General features: G+C 44.4%; 1 protein-coding gene across 5 annotated transcripts in view; it reads right to left on the bottom strand.

Moving 5' to 3' along the window:
- The window catches only part of ZBBX (zinc finger B-box domain containing), a 47323-nt gene extending 22632 nt beyond the window's left edge, over positions 1-24691 (bottom strand). For 2 of the 5 annotated variants that reach the window (XM_077929796.1, XM_077929797.1), the window contains exons 1-8: positions 24534-24691; positions 16009-16131; positions 15547-15660; positions 11547-11637; positions 10262-10310; positions 7551-7666; positions 5449-5544; positions 562-741 (exon numbers count right to left, since the gene is read on the bottom strand). In XM_077929796.1, the coding sequence (XP_077785922.1) occupies positions 562-741; positions 5449-5544; positions 7551-7666; positions 10262-10310; positions 11547-11637; positions 15547-15660; positions 16009-16076 (714 nt within the window). In that variant the 5' untranslated portion in view covers positions 16077-16131; positions 24534-24691. Of the gene's footprint in view, positions 1-561; positions 742-5448; positions 5545-7550; positions 7667-10261; positions 10311-11546; positions 11638-15546; positions 15661-16008; positions 16132-24234; positions 24441-24529 lie in introns of those variants that run through there. The other 3 variants (XM_028731470.2, XM_028731472.2, XM_028731471.2) reach the window with 3 other exon arrangements.
- Positions 24692-25082: the final 391 nt, after the last annotated feature.

Below are 25082 nucleotides of genomic sequence, written 5' to 3'. Positions count from 1 at the left end.
AAGATGAAAAACAGAAAGACTCTTGAAAAGAGAGAGAGAAAAATCAAAGTGCTGGCTAGGGAGTGGGGAGGACCAGACCCTGACCCAAGCATAAACTCTCAGCTCTGAAGGTACAGCCATTCTGCGAAAGCAGGGATGGTGGCTCCTCCTCTAGAAAAAAGGTTATAGTAACTCTCGCTCTCAGCGAAGTATAGTGTACAATGGCCGCTGGAACCGTCAAGTGAAATATAAGTATATAGCCATACCCCTTCAAAAAATAACATTCTAACTAATGGACCAATTCAGGAGGTCAAAAATCCTCCCCTTATTCTCCCCCAAGGAGAGAACCCTAAGATTTCCAGAATCAATTCCTGAGACTGAAAATGCCTAGAAAATTAACCACACCCTCAATAAACGGTTCCTTTGACTGGCTGGCACCCATACCATAACAATTAAAACGATTCCTTCGACTGGCTGGCATCCATACCATAACAATTAAAAGAATCTGCTGTGATTCTGAAAGAGAAATTTCTGTAGAATTTAAAACACACAACACTTCTGATGGTAAATTTCCTGAATTACCTCAATATTGTAGGCTGGCATTTTTGGTAAAGGTGAAGGAATGTCTGAAGTATTCACTAATATATCATTAACTTCCTTCTTCAGTCCGTTATTTACGCAGCCATTAGATTCCTCAGGATTTATTGTTTTCAGGAACTGCTGAGCAGCCTCCAGTTTCCTTACTGGTATACGTGCTTTTGCCTACAGGAAAAAAGTAAGTCATATGTTGAATTCAAAACATAAACAGATATTTTGCATAACCAACAAGAGGAGACTACAGGTATGCTGCCTGGATCTTCTATTGCAGTACACAAAATAGCAGATCAGGTGTGTGAAATATTTGGCCCTCTAAATGTACCCAAACTCCCATCATCCCTGATCATTGGCCATGCTTGCTAGGGCTGAAAGGAGCATCAGCTTAGCAACATCTAGACGGCCAAAGGTTCCCCAACTCCTGCAAGTAGATGTAGTCAACTAGGCATTTCTATTGCACTTGGAGGCTTCTGTTCTGGATTTCCACACACACACACACACACACAAAATCCCTGTTCCCAGGAATTTCACCCATTGTTTCAAGAGTGAGCTGAGTGGAGAAGGATCAGAAGTAGACAATCGAAGAGGCAACTGTCTACACATTGCTGAAATGTTTTGGAACACAATCTAGGCTATCACTCGATGAAAAGCAAGGTAGAATTAGTAAGACTAGGGATTTATCATTTAGCAATAGTTTGTGTAGAAGCAGAAATTACCAGCAGAAGCATGTAATGGCAGAAAATAGTATTGAAACAGCAGTCAGAGAACGCACGGGCTGATTCACATATAACATGTCCAGTTCTCCAAACAATGGTTTGGAAGACTGGGAACATGGCATTTAGGTGCTCCTTCCTCCCTTCATGCACTCACTCACATTTGCTACTTCCTGGTTCTGTTGCAACTGAACTGGCAAACTATCTTTGCACTTGCTCTCTCCCAAACAGGACTAGAAACCAGCTTCCATGTGCGATTCCTGGTCCTAATTTGGAGGACAAACCCAAGTCATAGATGGCCAGTGCAAATGTAATGGCAAAGTTCAGCTTGACTGATCTTTTCTTTTCTTTTTTAACTGACTCTTGGGAGTGTTTAAGGAATGGGTAGGCAAACAAAGGCCCGGGGCCGGATCCTGCCCAATCATGGCCTAGAAGTGGGAACCAAAACCAGGCAAGAGGGCTTTCGCGGTAGTAGCACCCGCCCTCCCACCAGATGTCAAAGAGAAAAACAACTACCAGACTTTTAGAAGACATCTGAGGGCAGCCCTCTTTAGGGAAGCTTTTAATGTTTGACAGACTATTGTATTTTAATATTTTGTTGGAAGCTGCCCAGAATGGCTGGGGAAACCCAGTCAGATGGGCGGGGTATACATAAATTATTATTATTATTATTATTATTATTATTATTATTATTATTATTATTATTACCTTCTAAATCTGGCCCATGGACAGTCTGGGAATCAGCGTGTTCTTACATGAGTAGAATGTGTCCTTTTATTTAAAATGCATCTCTGGGTTATTTGTGGGGCATAGGAATTCGTTCATATATTTTTTTCAAAATATAATCCGGCCCCACACAAGGTCTGAGTAACAGTGGAATGGCCCCGTGCTGAAAAAGTTTGCTGACCCCTGGATTAAGGGAAGGAGGGATCATACAAGCCTATGGCACATATACCAACTCCCCTACCAGGAGACTGCACAATCAGAAAAATCACGTGTGATTCAGTCCAATGAAACGAACAGGATAAAAAAGGCAAATATTCAACGAAGCTGTTGTTTCATGTGTGCGTGTGAATCCGCAAAAATGGTTTGCGGCTACTTAAAAAAAAACTAACTGGAGAATATTCAAGTCAATTCTACAGGTAACAGGGTGTTGTATTGCATATCCATGTGGCAGATGATGAACTGGAGCCACTAATCATTCCTCTTCCAAGCTTTGGAGAGCAGTACTCCAAGCAGATGCTCCAACAGAATCAACAGCCCCAGTAACACACAATGTAAATTCTTTCTCTCTTCTGTAGGAATTAGTGAATACTCTTTTATGTTACGAAGAGGCAGTCTAATTGCTGTGCTTTGCGTTGCCTGTTATGTTCAGCATCTGACTTTCTCTACTCTGCTGACTTTTAGATTCTCTCTCTCTCTCTCTCTTACACATCTGTCCTCATTCTTTTCTACATGCACGGAGGCACCCTTAGCTATTCTTTGGGAGTAGCAGAGTAGCAAACGCTTTGAGAATTTGTTTTTGGCAATAAATAACAGAAAGGCAAGTAAACTACAAGTGTCACTTCAAGGCCATGCAAGTGTCCCCTCATGCTCATTCAGATAATTGTTGTTATTATAATAATTATTATTATTATTTTAAAAAGAAACATCAGACTGCATTAAAGGGTGGCAAGCTTCACTCTGAAATAAGGCAAAGGAGGAAAAATCAGTTACAAATATTTCATGGAAGGGCAAGGAACTGCATCCTAAAGTTTCCAATCAGATCACAAAGCAAGGCTACATATGGCAAGAGAAAAGTTGATGGAAAAAAATGTTATTAATTCTCCTTTATTTCCCTGCAAAGGACAAAGCTTATACTCTCTCCAGCCACCTCCCCATTTTTCATTTTCCCTTTCAGAGGCCCTGTCCCCTCCCTGTGTACAACTTTGAGGACATTAACTTCTCCCTTTTCTTCTTTTCCGACCCTTTAATGTTGCCAACTCTTTCCCCCTTTGTACAATTACATGCCCCAGAATTTCTGCACCAGAACTGTGGCAATGCCATGTATTTGGAAACAGATTGCGTTTTGTAGTGCTGAATGCACTAAATCTTCAAACGTTATGCCTTTGGTCACTGGGGGATAACTTACGGCAGGTACAGGAGCTTGTTAACGTCTATTACGGAGCCTTATTTCAGGTCCGTCTCCTCCACCGGATGACAAGCCAATTTCCTATACTATTTGCTAAGGTTCAGACGACAAACTCTCAACTCCACCTTTCAGAGACAGTCTCTGCTACTGTTGATGAGCGTATTGTGATGTATATAGTTTCACTCAACAGCGCATCATAAGTGTTGTTAAGCCACATTCCTGGATGGCTTTGAGTCATGCTTGGTGGAACAATGGCATGAGACACTGTGGCAATCAAGGATGAAACAGGGATCAGACCAAAGGCCCGACCAGTGTAGCATATTCCTCCTCATAGCTGCCAGCCAGATACCTCCAGGAACCCCAAAAGTAGGGTCTGGAGGCAAATCCCTTTCCCAGCACCTTAGCATACTGTGCATTCTCATGTGCTCCCCCAACATTTCGCACACATACTGCTTTCTCTGCAGAGAGGAAAATGCTTCTGTTTTAGGAGCATTCACCTCTCTACTCAAGACTCAAAGGGCCTCCCTCTGAGAATCAGCTAGTCGTCAGAGAGCTTCTCTGAAGGCCTGTTGATTTGCGGTTACAGCCACTTCGACAATCACCTGACAAGTGTCAATCACCTTCTTTAAAAACCTACCGTATTTTTCGCTCTATAACACGCACCTGACCATAACACGCACATCGTTTTTAGAGGAGGAAAACAAGGGAAAAAATCCTGAATGAAACAGTGGATGTATCATTTTTGTGCTTCATGCTGTGGCCACAGACATGTGATCTGATGGTGAATTTGGGGTAGCTCAATGCAAAGATCCTGAGGATCCATGTGGATCCATGCTTTTTAACCACATTTTTGCACCATTGCAGCCCCAGGCAACAGTGGGTGTGTGATTTTTGGGGGGCAGGCTGCTATGTGATCTGATGGTGAATTTGGGGTGGCCCAATGCAAAGATCCTGAGGATCCATGTGGATCCATGCTTTTTAACCACGTTTTTGCACCATTGCAGCCCCAGGCAACAGTGGGTGTGTGATTTTAGGGGGGCAGGCTGCTATGTGATCTGATGGTGAATTTGGGGTGGCCCAATGCAAAGATCCTGAGGATCCATGTGGATCCATGCTTTGTAACTACATTTTAAGTGGGGAGTGAAGGAAAAACACAGAAGGGACAAGAGAGCGGTGTGCAGAGAAGCAGCTGGCTAAGAAAGCAGGAGAGGGATTTTACGGGAGGGAGGAAAGAAAGGCAAAAGTTTCCACAAACCGAAGCCAGCTTTCTCTCTCCTCCTGCATGTTTTCTGGCTGCCTGCGAGGAGCACGGAGAGGAATTAGAAGGAAAGTCCTCTGCTTTCCCCTCTGCTTGCCTGGAGGGGAGGGGATTTGCCTGCTCTTTGTTCCGTTTGAGCAAACACAGCAACAAAACAGAGGAGGGTGGGCAGTAAGACCCTGAGGCAGAATGCAGGAAAGCAACCACTTCCTCTTTTCAGGTTTCCCTCTCCGACACAACGCACGATTGATTTTTGCTGATTTTTGTTCCTGCGCTCCCCTAATCGGCTCCAGGGACCCCCCCCCCCACATTCGCTCCATAACACGCACAGACATTTCCCCTTCCTTTTTAGGAGAAAAAATCTGTGTGTAATAGAGAGAAAAATACGGTAATTATGGTCACACATTTCCAGTCTTGTCTTCTGAGTTTTCAGTTGGTTTGTAATTGTTTCTATATAAACAGTTGTTTCTATATAAGCAATTTGTCTAAGAATAAATGCAGAAAAAATGACCTCAGCACAGCAAAAAGGTACGACAACTAATGATGCTCCTGGAATTGCAAGCATAAATAAATAAATAAATAAAATGAATGAATGAATGAATAAAAAAGCAGAAAATAATAAATGCAGAAAAGGATCCCAACAAAAGGATTTCTACATGGGACAACTAAAGGAGCTCCTGGAATTGTGATAATAATAATGGCAATGAGATGTGTGCCTCCTTCGAGAGGATTATTGTACAATCATAACATAAAAACTTTTGAAAGCAACATACCTGCAAAGAAGTAGTTCTGTGGAGCTTAAGTGCCCCCTTCTGGTGCACTCTGGCAAAGCAGCTAGGACAGTAATCTTCTCCGCACTCTAAGCACACCTTGAAAAAAAGAAAATGAAGGCATAAACATGAACTAGCAGCAAAGCTCTCTGCATGTCTATCTGAAGAAAGCCCCACTGAGTTCGTTGAGACCTAAGTCCCAGGGAAGTGTGCATATAAGATTGTAGCCTAAGGTTAATAACACAGCTTTCATTGTCTCATCACAGCTCACGATGGGAAGCTAAAAACTGAAGGCAGAAAGTGACAAGTGTGAAGTGGGATTTCAAGTTTTCAACTGGTGTTCAGTCAGGCTGTCACTTTAATTAAAACGTCACCCCAATTAGGTACAACTCTATCTCACCTAAACAAATTATTGTGCCATTGTCTGCATCTATCTGGGGGAAGCTTACATTTTAAACAGACCGAACTTGGGATTAAACGTTTTCTCCGTTGATTTATTATAAACATTATCTTAAGGGCCTTTCTAGGCATTTTATAGCACATGCACTTCTTGCGTCTTTTGCTGCATGGGAGCCAGATAATTTAGAAAGCCCCAAATAATTTGGGACTTGCTTTCCGGAGTGCCTCTCTCCCTACTGTCTGAGCATTGAATGACTCAGTTGTGGAGGCCTTCTTCATGGTGTTGCACTCTTAGTTAGTAGCCCCCTTCCAGTGGAATTGCCTTTGTCAGATCCCACATTGAAATCAGAGGTTAGCCGTGACTAAGTCAAGTCTCATGGATCTGAATGAAAGTTCAAGTTTTAAGCTAACTTGGGGGTGGAGCTTGATGGAGAGTCAAAGCCAGCACTGCTCTCTTAGCCCTGCCACTCATAGTGGCCAGGGTGGAAAGATGGGCAGGAAAAAATACCCACTCGCTGCACCAGCTCCAAGGCTGGCAGAGTGAAGAAGCCAGGACTGTTCCCTTTGCTATCAACAGGATGGCATCCAGATCAGCCAGGTAACTCTCAAAGTTTTGGGAAGCCATATACACCTTACAATAGTGTGGAGGTTTGAACAGCTTGACAGAAAAGGCTAAAAGAACACAGCACTGTGTCTCACATAAGCAGCAAAACAAGTTTTACAACTGTAATGTTTTCCTTTAAATTTCAACCATTTGTATACCACTTAATCACAGTCATGCTATGCAAGAAGGCAAGCTTAAAATGAGGTGAAATGATAAAATCAGAATTCATGTTCCTATTAATGATCACTATGTTCTATATTGGTCCAGCCAATGACAATGGGTAGATCACTGCCAGTTTTTTTATACTGTGAGTAGATCGCTGTCTGTTGGGAGTTGGACGTCCCTGTTCTATAGATTCCACAACTGTGTGATCTATTGAAGATGGGTTGGGCATGGAAAAAGGCAACTGTATGGGATCTATATGCAAAATATATTATATTAGTAGGCCCCACTATGGTATTAAGGAAGCAAGACAGGAAACAGATATGAACACAGTATAGTATGAATTACTGGGGGGATGGGGCAGAAAGAGAGATTGTAGAATAATGTCTGAATCGTCTGAACAATATAGGACAGGTATTTTAACCTCCTCTTTATGAAGGGGCTAGTCTGAAATGCAAACAGTGATAGTGTTTTATTCTTTAAAAAAAACATGAAATGTGCAAATCATTTTACAAACGAAGCACAGTACGCAGAGCAGTAACTTCAGCAATAGTTTCTTGCTTCATATTTTTGGCCCAATTTGCCAGTCTGCTCAGTCACCAACATGCTCAATTTCAGATTCAGGTAGGTAACTGTGTTGGTCTGATGCAGTGGAAATAAAAATAAAAAAGATCTGAAGAAGTGCACATGCACATAAAAGCTTATACCAGAACAAACTTCGTTGGTCTATAAGGTGCTACTGGACAATTTTTTTATTTTATTTTTTTGTGCTCAATTTCAGATAGTGTAAAACAGTATTTTAAGAAAATCCAATACGGGGTACTTACTAGCCTTCATAGGCATTAAACAAAACCCCACCACAGAGAAATAATTTAAAAGTATTTCAAGAGTGTACTGAACTAACAAGTGCGGCTATTCTTCCTTTCTTTCACGTACTTACCAAGAGCGCTGTCTTTGTCTCACACTGCCCACATGCCTTTCCCTTCACTTTGGGCTTTTCAGGGGCTGCATCTTTGGCTACTTTACTTGCAAGCGGCTGCTTAGCTGGCTCTGGAGCTGCAAAATGTAGTAGAGCATTGTTGCTGTTGTTGTTTTAAGCCATAAACTGTACAGATTAAAACGAGGCACCGATGGGGAATGCTCTGTATGAGAGGTGGAAGCATCTGGACAAACCACAGTGCACATGTGGACTCAGAGAATTAAAACCCACAGGTTTATAGGATACTGTTAGATCACTAGATAAAAATGAAGTAACAAGGCAAGAGCTTGTTTGTGTTCAGATAAAAACGTCCCAGTTGGATGGCAAAGACTTCAGACTAGAATTTTATTACTTCACTGCAACTCATTTTAACAATAATGGCTGGTGTGGCAAGAGAGACCCTTAGATCTGCTCTCCTGACTCGGGTGTCACTACAGCTTCCCTGGATGGTGGTGAGGTTGGGGCCATGCAGCAAATTGGCTGCCCCATTGCATCTATGCAGCCCCAACCACACTGATGCCCTGCCTCCACACCATCCAGGTAGGCTTGCCTTTTTTATAAAAATATTTATTGATCACTACTCATAAAAAGTATCAGAGCGGTTTACAGCAGTATATAGTCGTACCTTGGATCCCAAATGCCTTGCAAGTCAAACGTTTTGGCTCCCGAACGCCGCAAACCCGGAAGTAAGTGTTCCGGTTTGCGAACGTTCTTTGGAACCCAAACGTCTGACGCAGCTTACGCAGCTTCCAATTGGCTACAGGAGCTTCCTGCAGCCAATCGGAAGCCACGCCTTGGTTTCCAAACATTTTGGAAGTCAAACGGACTACTGCAACGTATTCCGTTCGACTTCTGAGGTACCACTGTTTATGTAAAACCAAACAGCCATATAAACATTTTAAGTTCGAAAACCAACAAACTATTGTTGAAAGATGCATTCGCAACTGCCTGCGTGAGCATGACAGAATAGAATTTTTTTCTGTGAATGTTTAAAAGTTGAAAGAGAAGGTATCGCCTGAACCTCTATTGGCAAGAGTATTCCACAAAACCGAGCCTTTGAAGCTAAAGGCTTGGTTTTCTTGTTGCCATCAAACGAGCCTCGTGAACTCGGGGAATGACAAACAACACTGACTAAAGCTCTAGCAATAGTGATGTCAGGAAGGCAGCTCTATGGCTGCAAGTGTGTTATAGTTATAACAGGACTTCAAAATAGTCTGAGGCACTGAAAGTTCTAAAAAATATCTGATGTACCTCGGATTTTTTAGTGCATTCCTTATGGCTTATGCAACTTGTTAGGTTTATTTGGGCAGTAGGTCAATGGGCCTGATTTTCAAGACTGGAGGAGGATACGTCTCCTGTATTCCAGAGTCTCGTGTTAATCCTTAAAACTGAATTCCACAGGTACTGACCAAAAGTTCCCCCAAAGCTCAATTTATGTATTTATTTATTTCATTGGGTAGCTACTTTTCAAAAGAAAGTATTTTGTCAAGGTGGCATAGTCTGTCTAACCATTAGCCAAAGTTTTCAATGTAACTTGATTACAAGGTATAATGAAAACCCTGGGGAAAGATCATAGCTCAGTAGTAAGACACCTGTTTTTCATGCAAAGTGTCGCAGGTCTCAGTTAGGGCTGAGAAAGACTCCAGCCCCAAACCCAGGAGAGTCATTTTGGACTCACAGCTGTCCATGAAGGTGCAGGTCAATTCTGTGTCCAGATCCATCTGGTATGCAGGCTGAGACACTACCTACCCACAGTTCTAGTTACATGTAGGTAGCCGTGTTGGTCTGCCATAATCGAAACAAAATAAAAAAATTCCTTCCAGTAGCACCTTAGAGACCAACTAAGTTTGTTATTGGTATGAGCTTTCGCGTGCATCTAAGGTGCTACTGGAGGGAATTTTTTTATTTTGTATTACCTACCCACAGACTGTCTCGCCAAAGTAGTGCATGCTCTGGTTATCTCCTGCTTGGACTACTGCAATGAGCTCTATGTGGGGCTACCTTTGAAGGGGACCCGGAAACTACAACTAATCCAGAATGTGGCAGCGAGACTGGTGACTGGGGGTGGCCGCCGAGACCATATAACACCAGTCTTGAAAGACCTACATTGGCTCTCAGTATGTTTCCAAACACAATTCAAAGTGTTGGTGCTGACCTTTAAAGCCCTAAACGACTTCGGCACAGGATACCGGAAGGAGCGTCTCCACCCCCATCGTTCAGCCCAGACACTGAAGTCCAGCTCTGAAGGCCTTCTGGTAGTTCCCTCACTGCAAGAAGTGAGGTTACAGGGAACCAGGCAGAGGGCCTTCTCAGTAGTGGCACCCACCCTGTGGAACGCCCTCCCATCAGATGTCAAAGAAATAAACAACTATCTGACTTTTAGAAGACATCAGAAGGCAGCCTTGTTTAGGGAAGCTTTTAATGGCTGATGTTTTATCACTTCATTATTATTATGATCATTAATTCTGTTGGGAGCCGCTCAGAGTGACTGGGGAAACCCAGCTAGATGGGCAGGGTATAAATAATAAATTATCATTATTATTATTATAGAGCCAGACAGTGTTGCCACACAGTGTTGACTATACTGGGTTAAATGGACCAATGGTCTGACTTGGTACAAGGCAGTTATCTATATTCCTATAACAGTTTTTCCAACACTAGCATCCTTTTACCTGGAATTTGTTCTTTGAGTATCCTTAGTTTTATCTTGCCTGATGAAACCTAGTTAAAATAAAAAGCAAAGAGCTATGTTAGACATGATTTAAAATCTGGGCTGATTTTAATGTCATTTTTGGTCATACTGACTGTTTTCTATTCATCTCATGTTAGCATGCATGTGGAACATAGTTGTCCAAGTACAGTGGTGCCTCGCAAGACGAAATTAATTCGTTCCACGAGTTTTTTCGTCTTGCGATTTTTTTCGTCTTGCGAAGCACGGTTTCGGAAAAGTTTTGGAAAAGCTTCAAAAATCACCAAAGTCTTCAAAAACCTCAAAAAATGCTACCACACCACGTGCTATGAGTTGCTCCTCGAAGTCAAGTCGCAACTGTATTAACGGTGTTAAGAAAAAGGAAACAAACTTGCAAGACGTTTCCGTCTTGTGAAGCAAGCCCATAGGGAAAATCGTCTTGTGAAGCAACTCAAAAAACCAAAAACCCTTTCGTCTTGCGAGTTTTTTGTCTTGTGAGGCATTCGTCTTGCGAGGTACCACTGTAGTCAGACTTATTTCCACATCATGCAACAGACAGTTTTGAAGCATTTTACAATGCGGCCCAGAAAATCAGAATCTGGATGCACAACCGTGCTCAGAAGATTGCTTCTCCGAAAGGTTGATTCACATTCAGTGCTGGTTGATTAAAAAAAAAATACTACCCAAAATGGTTTTTTTAAAAAATCCTCAAAAGTCGCCATATGAATCAGCCTAGGAGGGCTGGAAAATACTATCAAGTACATCAATAACTGCAAATACAGTATCTTATTTCCCCCCCACACACTGCTAGCCTTGCATTCGTAACAACTTTGAAAACCTTTTTTCTCTCATCGTGCAATTGCAGCAGCAGCTGGTGGACAGAATAACACTGGCAGAACAGCAAGAAAGAAAGAAAAATAAAATGAACAATGAAAACATACCCAGGAACAAGAAAGCATAACGTGGAATAAAGGCATAATAATTCTGAAGTGTTTCTCATCGGTGAAAATAACTTCAATCTGTTGCAACCCTGAAATTCAATGAAGCTACAAGCTAATGGGTCGTTTTTAGGTGGTTTCTGCAATATTCAAAGCAAACTTCTTCATAGGAGAGGAAAAAAACATCGCCCTTCTCCATTTCCTTTAAAGGTGGTGCAACAGAGATGAGGAAAACGGTTCAATTAATGGCTTTGCAGAGTTAGCAACCTTTTGAACAAAGCCCTAAGTTACAATAAGCCTACCTTATTGGAATTCTAGTGAGAGTCTTACCTTTCCAACATTCTCTTTGTTCTGCAACAACAGTTGGGGCTGCATGCCCAGGCCAGCTTGGCCTGATTTCCAGCGATATCCACTTGCTCGTCTATAAAAGTTCCAAAACTGCATTTGTACATGTTTTCAGATTAAGAAGAGGAATTTTTACTGCTCTCCTTTCCCCCTACCCTGCCAATACCAAAGGTAAACTTCTAAAAACAGGGAAACAGAAGTATTGTGGGAGGGGGTGGTTTCCTAGATTCTTTACCTTTGGAATATAAATCTGACAAAGACCAGCTACAATGTGTTTTTGGCACAACTGAGGCCTTCGTGGCCCATTAGTATGGCCTGCTGCTGCATTCATTATTGTTATTACTGCTCATGTATTAATTAAAATGAGTGTGTCTGTCTTAGCTGGCTGCTATGCTATTTTTGAATAATAGGAATAACATTAATAAAAAAGAAGACCTATTCCGGCATTCTTTGTTCACATAATGAAAATCACAAGAGGGAGAGTGGAGTGCAATTAATATTATTATACTATGCAGGGAGTCTCCACAAGTGGAATGCAGAAACTCAGGACTAAGGGGCTGAATGCTGCCCTCTGGGCCTCTCCCCATGCCATACCTCACCCTGGTCCTGCTTCCATGACACCCCTGAAGTGCTTTGGCTTTACCAGAATGTGCCATTGAACTGCAATAATCCTCTTGCTTGCCTGGAGGGAGGTGTGTAAAAATACAGCTGTCCGTAACTCAAACGATGTCCATTGTACAAAGGTAAGACTCACATCTGTCGTCCCGCCCACTTTCCCCTCTCACCGCTGGGATGCAGGAAGGTGGGCCAGTTTTACTCTACATCAGGCTTCCTCAAACTTGGCCTACCAGTTGTTTTGAGACTACAATTCCCATCATCCTTGACCACTGGTCATGCTAGCTAGAGCTCATGGGAGCTAGACTGGTGACTGGGGGCAGCCATGAAGACCACATAACACCGGTCTTGAAAGACCTACATTGGCTCCCAGTACATTTCCGAGCACAATTCAAAGTGTTGGTGCTGCCCTTTAAAGCCCTAAACAGCCTCGGTCCAGTATACCTGAAGGAGCGTCTCCCCCCCCATCGTTCTGCCCAGACGCTGAGGTCCAGCGCTGAGGGCCTTCTGGCGGTTCCCTCATTGAGAGAAGCAAAGCTACAGGGAACCAGGCAGAGGGCCTTCTCGGTCATGGCGCCCGCCCTGTGGAACGCCCTCCCACCAGATGTCAAAGCGATAAACAACTACCTGACATTCAGAAGACATCTGAAGGCAGCCCTGTTCAGGGAAGTTTTTAATGTGTGACATTTTAGTGTATTTTTGGTCTCTGTGGAAGCCGCCCAGAGTGGCTGGGGAAACCCAGCCAGATGGGTGGGGTACAAATAATAAATCAAAAACATCTGGAGGGCCAAGGTTGAGGAAGCCTGCTCTACATGCATAGGAGGCTTTAAGTCTTCACCCTCCGGGCAGGAAACAGTGATGCACCTAAGCGATCAGGACTTGCAAGGTGACCCCACTTCCCCTCATGTGACTTTCATCATGCCTGACAGGGCAAAGGATGTTACCCTATCCTCCCAATACTGGCATGAAGGGACTGGGAGCAAATTCATCCATTTGCAGCCATGCCGAGGCCTCGGCTTCTCCTCACAATTAAAGCAGCACCAACCATTGGTTCAACGAAGGTTTTTCTGTTTAAGGAAGGGCTGGATAGGGAGGTGGGCCTGCTGCTTCATCAAAGGATGTCAGATAATTAAAACAAAAACAGAAAAGGAAGAGCAAATTGCTGCAGCTCACATGTTCATCTGTGGTCAGCAACAGACGTCAGCCAAGCAAATGCAATCTGTATCCATTCACATTGTTGTTTTTAAGAACACAAACAATAGATAATTGTTCACCGCCTGAAGCGGCTGTAACCTGAAGCGGCTTTAACCCGAGGTACCACTGTACCCTTTTAAAAAAAATTAGGGGGGAAAAGCACTGGGTATAGCTAAGGATGTATGAAGGCATTCTTTTCTGTTCTGCCCTGTACTCATCATATGGAGTACTTTTTCTGTTCCATTGCAGTTCCACCAAAAACTACATTATCTGTCTTGCTGTACACTGTGGCAAAACTACGTTGTCATTATGTTAGTTCACCCCATTCATTTCAATGCAGAAAAAAATGTAATGCAAAAGGGGGAGGAATGCATTCAGAATGGATTGGTCTCCGTTCTGAAGATGGGACGAATAACTTAACACCAGCCATTTCTGTTCCTGAATTTTGTTAGAATTATCTGATATTCCTAGGTGTAGCATGGTGACTGTGACTATAAGGTTGAGTAAGGTATGAATCAAGAAGACCTTGGGTTCAAGCCTTTGATATTACTAAACTAGGTGGCTTTATGCATTACGGAAGCCTTTCTCCCCCAGCTAATCATGATTTCCTGACCATGTTCCCTCACATCCACTGCAAATTACAGGATTCTTAAACCTAGCATTTCCCAACTTTCAATACACTGTCAACATACAGTGGTACCTCGGAACGCAAACGGGATCCGTTCCAGAGCCCCGTTCGCATCCTGAACAGAACGTAAGACATGACTGCGGGTCGCGTTTTGCTGCTTCCGCGCATGACACCATTTTGAGCGTCTGCACATGCGCGAGCGGCGAAACCCGGAAGCGCTCAACCTGAAGCATATTCAACCCGAGGTATGACTGTACTGGGAAAAATCCCATTTAGAGAATATTAGTTGCTTCCAGTTCCAGTACTATTTTGCTCCTTTGCAAATGAACAGCAAAACAAATTATTATGAACTAAAAAATGAAGTGCCATTGCTTTTAAAAAATGAGCTTCTCCTAGCTAGAATCCAGCATTAAATGTTCTGAGAAAGGATGCAGAAATTAATGATTATGATCCAAGGCAATTAGCAACACTTAACACTTAAACAGAACCATATATCTTGTTAAGCGCAGCAGAACACTAATGACTGCACCCTTGCAAAGCTCTTCTGAGAGAGGAAAGTTAGCATTATTATTCACATTACCGAGAAAGAGAAACAGATACAGAGAGGTTAATAAAAGTGGCTCTCGGAATTGAAGAGAAGAGTTACAGATATTCAGCGTTGTGCTTTGTCTGCAGAACATTTTGACTTCCTAAATGGATTCTATCAAATACAGAACAATTACAACTTCCTTGTGTTTTTTTGTAAATGCATGCATATGCACTTAAAACTCATATAGAATTGAGATTCTATTAAAAGATAATGACCGTTTCATGAACAATGAAGCACCCTGAAAGAATACCAAACAGAGTTCATTGGGTGAGAGCGGGGATTGAAATTGAATTCTGGTATCAAAATCCCAACAGCAGCAAAAGACAAAGGCTGCAATTCTACAAAGCAATGTGCCAGCACAGGGCAGAAGCAGATACATAGTTGGGGGTTATCTTGATGCTTCTACATCTGCTGCTGGCACAGATGAATAGGCAAGCCACTTTTCAGTATAAAATCCACTTTGCCCCTACGGCCAGATGAGGAACAATTGGAAGTTTTCACTTAGACTTCTTCCAGCTGAGCATAGAGCACCCCTGGAGAGTGCACATAAGTGTCAGGGGGAAACCATGCCACGAGCTATTGGTTGTTGTTTTTTTAAAAAAAGGAAAAGCACAAAAGCAATGTGAAATCTTACAGCTGTTATCCAACTGAAAATGGGGTGGTTGGCAATTTTAATTGGCTGCTCTTTGTTTCAACCGATCTTATTTACTCAATTTTTTTAAAGTTATGTTGTTATGTATTTTAAGATGGTGATATCTTTTCCTGTGTAGATTTCTTGCACTGAAAGACACTTCGGGTGCAAACAGCAGACAGGTGGAGTTTGAAATCAAATAATGATTAAAGAAAGATCTCTTGAGGAATACAACTCAACCCAGTCCCCAAAAGTGGGGGTTTGGAGTCGTGGGAGCAGGGGTTCACTAGAATCATCACTTAATTTCGAATCATTAAATTTCACCTACTCTCTCTCTTGTTTTTCTCTGCTCATGTTTGATTGTAGCTGCTGAAGTGTCTTCTCCATCTCTTTATTTTCAAGTTCCAGCTGAACCTTCTCCAACTGCAGCTCCCGTATACTTCTGAAGTGAGATTTAAGTTCAGACACCAAATTCAGATTTTACTCCTCCCGTATACAATATAATATGATCAGCACGGTTCAGAAACACGCAATTTTAAACCCATTTACTTGGAAGCAAATCCCATATGTTTCAACAGAAGTAACTCCAAGCAAAGTATTTTGTGACAGTAGCCATAAGCTGCAATCCTATACATACATAACTAGGTGTGTAAAAACAACAACACCGCCATTGAACTCATCATGCAGATGATTGCTCTGTTCATAGTTATGAATAGCTTGCTTTCATGGTGCACATAAAAAGCCAATAGATTATTGAAGCACACAAGACAGTTACAGGAAATGAACTTACTTTGCTTTCAGTTTTACAGAGACTCCAGTTTTTGAACCAGGGAGAATCACAAAGTCATTGATGCTCATGATTGCCAATTGTCAAACAGTTACAGCAATACAAGAAGTTGTACAGACTTGATATCTGCTCAGAAACGAAAAAATAAATAAATAAAGACAATATCCATAACCTGTTACCAATTCCAACTATATATTTAAAAAGGGAAATAGGAAAGCCAATCACTCATTTTAGCACACAAACAACTATGATGCAGCAACATGCGAAAATCATCTTTACTTGGGTGTAGATCCCCAATGAATTCAGTAGTGCTTTCTCCCAAACAAGCATTCAGGGAATTGCAGGCACAGGCTAATTCAATGTGTGTTTACCCATAAGAAAGCCCCACTAAGCCTGTGCTTATGGCAAACTGGACAAAGCTGGATTATGCCACACATGCTAAATTGTTTTAAAATAAAATTCTAAAAAATTAGATTTTTGTTAAGGTACTGTTCTAATGCTTTTTTGCAGCAGCAGATGCAACACGGTTACTGTTACAGAATTTGGGGGGGGGGTGCTTACTATATGAGAAAAGGGACGTGGGATACGGGTGGTGCTGTGGTCTAAACCACTGAGCCTAGGACTTGCCAATCCGAAGGTTGGCGGTTCGAATCCCTGTGATGGGGTGAGCTCCCGTTGTTCGGTCCCTGCTCCTGCCCACCTAGCAGTTCAAAAGCACATCAAGTGCAAGTAGATAAATACTGTATTTTTCGCCCCATAGGACGCACCGGCCCATAGGACGCACCTAGTTTTTTGGGGGGGAAATAAAGAAAAAAAATTATTTCACCCCCAGGTGCGGGGCTGGGGCGGGAAAGCCCGAGCTTCCTACAACCCCAGCCCCCAGAACAGGCTGCTATCCGCAAGCCGTGGGAGAGTTGCGCGAAGTCGCGCAGCTCTCCCACAGCTAGCGGAGGACTGCGCGAAGCCCGAAGCTTGGGGCGTGCTGAGCTCAGCACGCCCCAAGCTTCTGGGTGCCGGCAAGCTCTCCGCTAGCCGTGGGAGAGTCACGCAGCTCTCCCACGGCTAGCGCTGCGCTAAACCCGAAGCTTGGGGCATGCTGAGCTCAGCACACCCTAAGCTTCTGGGTGCCGGCTAGCGGAGCGCTGCGCGAAGCCCGAAGCTTGGGGCGTGCTGAGCTCAGCGCGCCCCAAGCTTCTGGGTGCAGGCAAGCTCTCCACTAGCCGTGGGAGAGCTGCGTCTCCCACGGCTAGCCGATAGCTTCCTGAAGCCTGGAGAGCGAGAGGGGTCGGTGCGCACTGACATCTCTCGCTCTCCAGGCTTCAGTGAAAGCCTGCATTTGCCCCATAGGACGCACACACATTTCCCCTTCATTTTTGGAGGGGGAAAGGTGCGTCCTATAGGGCGAAAAATACGGTAGGTACCACTCTGGCGGGAAGGTAAATGATGTTTCCGTGCGCTGCTCTGGTTCACCAGAAGTGACTTAAGTCATGCTGGCCACATGACCCGGAAGCTGTCTGCCAACAAACGCCGCCTCCCTCGGCCTATAGAGCAAGATGAGCGCTGCAACCCCCGAGTCGTCCGCAACTGGCCCTAATGGTCAGGGGTACCTTTACCATATGAGAAAGCATAATTCTGTTAATCACTGTCGCAAGAACATCAGAAGAGCCTTGCTGGATCAGACGAAAAGCCCGTCCTAGTCTAACATCCTCTCCTCAGTGGCCAGCAAGGTGCCTATGGGAAGCCCCAAGGCAGGACCTAGATGCAACAGCAAAATCTCTCCATTTGTGGTTCCCAGCAACTGGAATGCCGGCTGCCTCTGACAGTGGAAGCAGAACCTTGTCATTACGGCTAGGGCAGACACATTCATGGAAGCTGCCAACACTGTTGAATTTCCAATACAAGTTAAAGACTTTGTCGCTCACTCAGGCCTTTGAAAGATTGGCTGGTTACATTTTGATGAGGCTCTTAATTTCTCTCTCCTTAATATGCCATTGCTTTTACATTAGGGTTGCCATATTTCAAGAAGTGAAAATCGAGACAAAAAATTGTTGAGATTTTTTTTTGGCGGGGGGGGGGGGATCGCCCAAAGAAAGTTGCTGAGATTTGGGGGGGGGGTGACATTTCCAAAACCCGGACATTTTGCCGATTCAATCAGTTATTACTTAAATTGTACCCTGCTGTGAAATTGCTCTACAATGAAGAGATGTCTAAATATATTTAAAATAAATAAAATAGATATACAAACTAAAAACGAGTACAGGATACACGTGACGAAGGTATGCTTTTAAAAAAAAAACTAGAGTAATTTAATCCAACTAGATTAAGCTTATATAGTAAACAGAATTAGAGGTGTAGGAATTAAATATGTAGAACAAATGGTAATATTGGCCCCTATAGTGATGATCACCATTTAAAGGTAGGACTTGTCCTTATGAATATGTTATTGGGTGAGCATGGTATGGATTTTGGTGTTTAAAATTATCTGGTTTTGTTTCATTTGTAGTGCTTCTTGTGGTTAAGTCACTTTGCAACTGTTTCTTTTGTTCAAAAATACAAATGTAAAAAGAAAGAAAGAACCCCTATTCTTACTCATTCCCTTCCGCATCAAAGGCCCTACTTTTTAATATGTGTCTACTAGCAGATCCCTGTTTCATTCCTTGGAACTCCCCAAGGATGCTCACCTGGCCCAACACAGCCTTCAGAAGCTTTAAAACCTGGCTCTCTAAGGAGATTTTGGAGAATGGTTAGTTGGCCCTCTTTTCTGTCTTCTTTCTGATATGGATTCTTCCCTGCTTTTCTGTGGTTATATTGGCTGGATAATAGTCTGTCGATTTCATTTTTCTTCTCTCTGCTGATGTGTAATTCTTATTATACTGTGTATTTATTTGTTCTTTTTTTACTGAGCTTGCTTTTGAGCTACTTTGAATTGTTTAAGAAAAGTGGGATATACATAACGGAAAATCTCCAAAAAAAACCTCTGCAAGACTTAAGTGACCAAAAGATTTGAGTGAACAATTTGCATGATCTATATACATAATTCACATGTTACCATTTAAGAATGGAGGCTTACCACTAGCCTCTTAGAAATTGAGGTTAGTATTCTGCAAGTGGGAAGCAAGCTAGGAGTTGTTGCTTACAAGTCTTTTCAGAAACTGAAAATTAAAGTTTTAAGCAAGAAGAATTCAGCCGAGGTGTTGAGGCATACACTAGTTTGTCAGCTAAAATACCCTGAACTTCATCTGCACCTTTACAGCAGCTTGATCAGCAACATAAATAAGCAACGGTTAAAAGATGGAGACAATTATTATCATCGTCTGCTAATGTCAGCAAATCAAACATCTGAAGAAGGCAACTAGGGGGAAAATTCTGTAAAATAAAATAAAAAGTTGGTAGCCAGGTACAGAAGGGGAGTGTTAGGTGGAACAAATCAAAAGCTCTAAAGGCTTGTGTTACCATCTTAAAAGCACATAGAAATAAGTCTATGGAAGAAAGAAAGACACAGATGAGTAACCTGGCACTCATCTGCCTTTCTTGCAAACAACAGTCAATTAAGCCCCTCCCAAATGGCAACATTAAGACTCAGCAGCAGCATATGGCAACACTGCAGGGGGGCTGCAGTTCTGTGCTCTATATGCTTTACATACAAATGCTCTTCATGTTATATTCCCAGCATATCCTGCCACAAAGCACAGGCAGCGTACAGGTAATAAGGCAGCAGAAACCCTTGGAGAGTTAACATATTGGGTTGGATGGGCCCAATAAAATGCAGCTTTGTATGTTCATTCTGTGCCCTACACAAATGTGACAATGGACAGAGAGCAAGCTACATTGGGTTTTCTGCCAGTTAAGAACACATATAATTACAAGGCCGCTGGCCCAGCTAGCTCAGTATTGTCTACACACTGACCGGCAGCAGCTCTCCAGGATTTCAGATGGGACTGTCACCCAGCCCTACCTTGAGATTCTGGGGGTTGAACCAGGCACCTTCTGTGTGCAAAACAGTGTGCTGGGAGCATGCATGAGAAAAGACAGAACTGCTCATGGTGGTGAAATAGGAGTGAGTCTGGAGTAGAAGGGTTTCAATAGGGCTTTGTCACAGCTACAGTGGCACCTCGTTTTGAGTCCGCCTTGTCAAGCGTCCATTTCATCGAACGTCCGCAGCAAACCCAGAAGTATCGGAACGGGTTACTTCCGGGTTTGCTGCTCGCGCATGTGCAGAAGCGCTAAATTGTGCTATGTGCCGAAGCACAAACCACTCCGCGTGTGTGCGCAGAGTGGCGCTTCGTTGTGCATCCTTTTTGTCTAGCGTTCAGGGCTCCGGAATGGATCCTGGTTGCAAAACAAGGTACGACTGTATTCTACAAGAGTGGAACATTCTGTTATTAGGCATTCTTTTATCCAACTGGTCCATGTATGAAAAGGGTCACAATTCCAACCACACCAATACCGAGCTTGTTGAAGCTCTTTGGGGAGATTATGATTTGCTATATATTTCACACTTTTAAAAACATTTAACAATTGATTGTTGCTACCCTTCATAAGGGACGCGGGTGGCGCTGTGGGTAAAACCTCAGCGCCTAGGACTTGCCAATCGCATGGTCGGCGGTTCGAATCCCCGCGGCGGGGTGAGCTCCCGTCGTTCGGTCCCAGCGCCTGCCAACCTAGCAGTTCGAAAGCACCCCCGGGTGCAAGTAGATAAATAGGGACCGCTTACTAGCGGGAAGGTAAATGGCGTTTCTGTGTGCTGCGCTGGTGCTGGCTCGCCAGAGCAGCTTCGTCACGCTGGCCACGTGACCCGAAAGTGTCTGCGGACAGCGCTGGCTCCCGGCCTCTAGAGTGAGATGAGCGCACAACCCTAGAGTCTGTCAAGACTGGCCCGTACGGGCAGGGGTACCTTTACCCTTCTTTTTTACCCTTCATAAGCATTCAGATGCAAGTAGATAAATAGGGACCGCTTACTAGCGGGAAGGTAAATGGCGTTTCTGTGTGCTGCGCTGGTGCTGGCTCGCCAGAGCAGCTTCGTCACGCTGGCCACGTGACCCGAAAGTGTCTGCGGACAGCGCTGGCTCCCGGCCTCTAGAGTGAGATGAGCGCACAACCCTAGAGTCTGTCAAGACTGGCCCGTACGGGCAGGGGTACCTTTACCCTTCTTTTTTACCCTTCATAAGCATTCAGGACAGTCTGAACTATAAGTTTTAATGAATGTGCAAATGAAAGAAGGGCCAGAGCACATCTTTTGCATGAGGAAGAAAGTCAGCAAGTGTGATTGAGACTAGGGCAGAGAGAGGGAAGACTCCAGTTGAATGCCCCACTCAGCCACAAAGTTCATTGGGTGACATCGGTCTAGTCAGTGTTTCTTACCCTAACCCACCTCACAGGGTTGCTTTAAGGATAAAATAAGGAAGGAAAAAACATGTACGGTGCCTTGCACACCTTGGAAAATCTTATAAATAAATAAACTGCTGGCTAACTCCGATGAAAGGAATTAGGCGGCATGTGAGAAGAAACAACCTTCTCTGCCAGAGACCCAGAAGAGTCACTGCCAGTTGGAGCAGACACTAGGATGCTATCGTAGGCAAAGAGTGCCTGACCTGGTATTGCACAGCTTCTTATGCATCTAGGATCACTTTGCTGCAGGCAAATCCTAACTCCGCCACCTACTTAACAACCCCACTGCAAGTTATCTCCCAGAGCCGCAATTGAAAGTTAAGTTTTTCCTGGAGCTATTCCCAATAGAAAACCTTCTGGCGTTTTCCTAAATGAATATCTAAACATTTTTTTTCATTTCGTTATATATTGTTTCCCAAAATTGTTTGATGTTTAAACAATTCCACCATATATATATCATAGTACCTTTTCCTCACACCTTTGCCACCAGAATTCCCCACCTTATTTTTCCCTCAGGGTGGATTTGCAGCAGGCAGAAATTCAACAAGGAAAGCCCCCCAGACCCCTCCCCCCCAGCTTCACCCACTGGGTTTCCGCCTGACTTGCAGCTGTTCCATTCCAAAGGCCCAGCTTGGGGAGGGAAGGAGAAAGAAAGGTGGCAGCCTAATAGCACCCACCCTTCAGGGCTGGGATGGTGGGTGTATGGGGGGGGGGGAGCTGCAATCCTAGATCAAATAAAACAATAGAAATACGTAACTAATTGACAATCACAGCAGTTCTGCACTCCCCCCTAACCAAGTTCTGCACCCACCCTAACAACAATCTGGCTGCGCCCATGGGTGGGATTCACCAATTGCAGAAATGAAGCAAGCGAAGCTTTCTAGTTCCTAAACCACAGGGGGGGGGTTAGGCTGAAGGTACCGTATTTCATGTTTGTCCCTTCAGCAGGAACCCCTGTAAATTCAGGGGAGCTGCCTTGTAAAAGAAAAGAAAAAAATTCCCAAATCAAGGCATCACGTCATCTAGCTCAGTATTGCTTACACTGACTGGCAGCAGCTCTCCAGGATTTCAGATGGGACTGTCACCCAGCCCTACATTGAGATTCTGGGGGTTGAACCAGGCACCTTCTGTGTGCAAAACAGAATAGCTGGGAGCACGCATGAGAAAAGACAGAACTGCTCATGGTGGTGAAATAGGAGTGAGTCTGGAGTAGAAGGGTTTCAATAGGGCTTTGTCACAGCTACAGTGGCACCTCGTTTTGAGTCCGCCTTGTCGAGCGTCCATTTCATCGAACGTCCGCAGCAAACCCAGAAGTATCGGAACAGGTTACTTCCAGGTTTGCTACTCGCGCATGTGCAGAAGCGCTAAATTGTGCTATGTGCAGAAGCATAAACCACTCCGCGCGTGTGCACAGAGCGGCGCTTCGTTGCGCATCCTTTTTGTCTAGCGTTCGGGGCTCCGGAACGGATCCTGGTCGCAAAACAAGGTACGATTTCGTTCTACAAGAGTGGAACATTCTGTTATTAGGCATTCTTTTATCCAACTGGTCCATGTATGAAAAGGGTCACAATTCCAACCACACCAATACCGAGCTTGTTGAAGCTCTTTGGGGAGATTATGATTTGCTATATATTTCACACTTTTAAAAACATTTAACAATTGATTGTTGCTACCCTTCATAAGCATTCAGCACAGTCTGAACTATAAGTTTTAATGAATGTGCAAATGAAAGAAGGGCCAGAGCACATCTTTTGCATGAGGAAGAAAGTCAGCAAGTGTGATTGAGACTAGGGCAAAGAGAGGGAAGACTCCAGTTGAATGCCCCACTCAGCCACAAAGTTCATTGGGTGACATCGGTCTAGTCAGTGTTTCTTACCCTAACCCACCTCACAGGGTTGTTTTAAGGATAAAATAAGGAAGGGAAAAACATGTACGGTGCCTTGCACACCTTGGAAAATCTTATAAATAAATAAACTGCTGGTTATCTCCGATGAAAGGAATTAGGCGGCATATGAGAAGAAACAACCTTCTCTGCCAGAGACCCAGAAGAGTCACTGCCAGTTGGAGCAGACACTAGGATGCTATCGTAGGCAAAGAGTGCCTGACCTGGTATTGCACAGCTTCTTATGCATCTAGGATCACTTTGCTGCAGGCAAATCCTAACTCCGCCACCTACTTAACAACCCCACTGCAAGTTACCTCCCAGAGCCGCAATTGAAAGTTAAGTTTTTCCCGGAGCTATTCCCAATAGAAAACCTTCTGGTGTTTTCCTAAATGAATATCTAAACATTTTTTTCATTTCGTTATATATTGTTTCCCAAAATTGTTTGATGTTTAAACAATTCCACCATATATATATCATAGTACCTTTTCCTCACACCTTTGCCACCAGAATTCCCCACCTTATTTTCCCCTCAGGGTGGATTTGCAGCAGGCAGAAATTCAACAAGGAAAGCCCCCCAGACCCCTCCCCCCCAGCTTCACCCACTGGGTTTCCGCCTGACTTGCAGCTGTTCCATTCCAAAGGCCCAGCTTGGGGAGGGAAGGAGAAAGAAAGGTGGCAGCCTAACAGCACCCACCCTTCAGGGCTGGGATGATGGGCGTAATCAAGAGAAGGGGGGCAGCTGCAACCCTAGATCAAGTAAAACAATAGAAATACTTAACTAATTGACAATCACGGCAGTTCTGCACTCCCCCCCTAACCAAGTTCTGCACCCACCCTAACAAAAATCTGGCTGCGCCCATGGGTGGGATTCACCAATTGCAGAAATGAAGCAAGAAAAAGAAAAGAAAAAAATTCCCAAATCAAGGCATCACGTCATCTAGCTCAGTATTGCTTACACTGACTGGCAGCAGCTCTCCAGGATATGAGGCTCTGCATGCAAAGGGACGGGGGTGGGGGTGGCTTCTGCATGCAGAGCGGGTTCTCCACCAGTCCAGCCCTACCCCGCCCCGCCCAAGAATAACCCGGCGCCATTCCGACGAGACCCCCGACGCCCCTTTAAATTAACCCTTTCTTGGCCGCCGGCGTCCCTCGCCTCACGCAGCCGCAGAACCATTTTGCCCCACCACCACCACACCATATCCCTCAGCTGCCCCCTCGGCCCAGCATTTCGCCCACCCCACCCCTCAAGACCTGCCTCCAACGCGGGAGAGGGGCGAACTAAGCGCCGCAGCGACACGAGCAGCAATCCCACCCAACCAGCCGCCTCGAATCCCTCCTATCGCAGGGCGGGAGCGACGCGCCGGACCGGGCCTCGCCGGTCTCCATGGCAACGGGTCAACGCGGCGCGTTCCACTTCGGAAAGCGGGGGTGGGGCAGTGGCCGCGTCCGGAGCTACGGAAGGTTCCATGCTGCAGAGCGGGGGGAGTGGAACAGAGAATGAGCCCCGGGGGGGGGGGGAGTGGGTGAGTGGAATGATCCGGTTTTTCATTTCCGAGCCTGCTTTGGTTCGCTTTGGGTGCACTTGGAACATCCCAATTCTATATTTCGCTTTAAGGCCCCCGCCTAAGGCTGCAAACCAAACTACTCACCACCACAAGATCCCTAGTCTCCATGGTTGCCCAGGGCACTGGAGCCCCCCAGGGGGAGTTGGTCCATTAGGGCAAGGGGCGGGCATTACCCTGCCAACTTCAGTGTGCCCCCAGTAAGCCCCCACCTGCCTGCAGTGGGTCTTACAATGCCTACC

This window comes from Podarcis muralis, chromosome 6 (genome assembly GCF_964188315.1).
Source record: "Podarcis muralis chromosome 6, rPodMur119.hap1.1, whole genome shotgun sequence".
Lineage (NCBI taxonomy): Eukaryota > Metazoa > Chordata > Lepidosauria > Squamata > Lacertidae > Podarcis > Podarcis muralis.
Note: the sequence above shows the minus strand (reverse complement) of the source record. Positions and strands in the feature narration are given on the sequence as shown.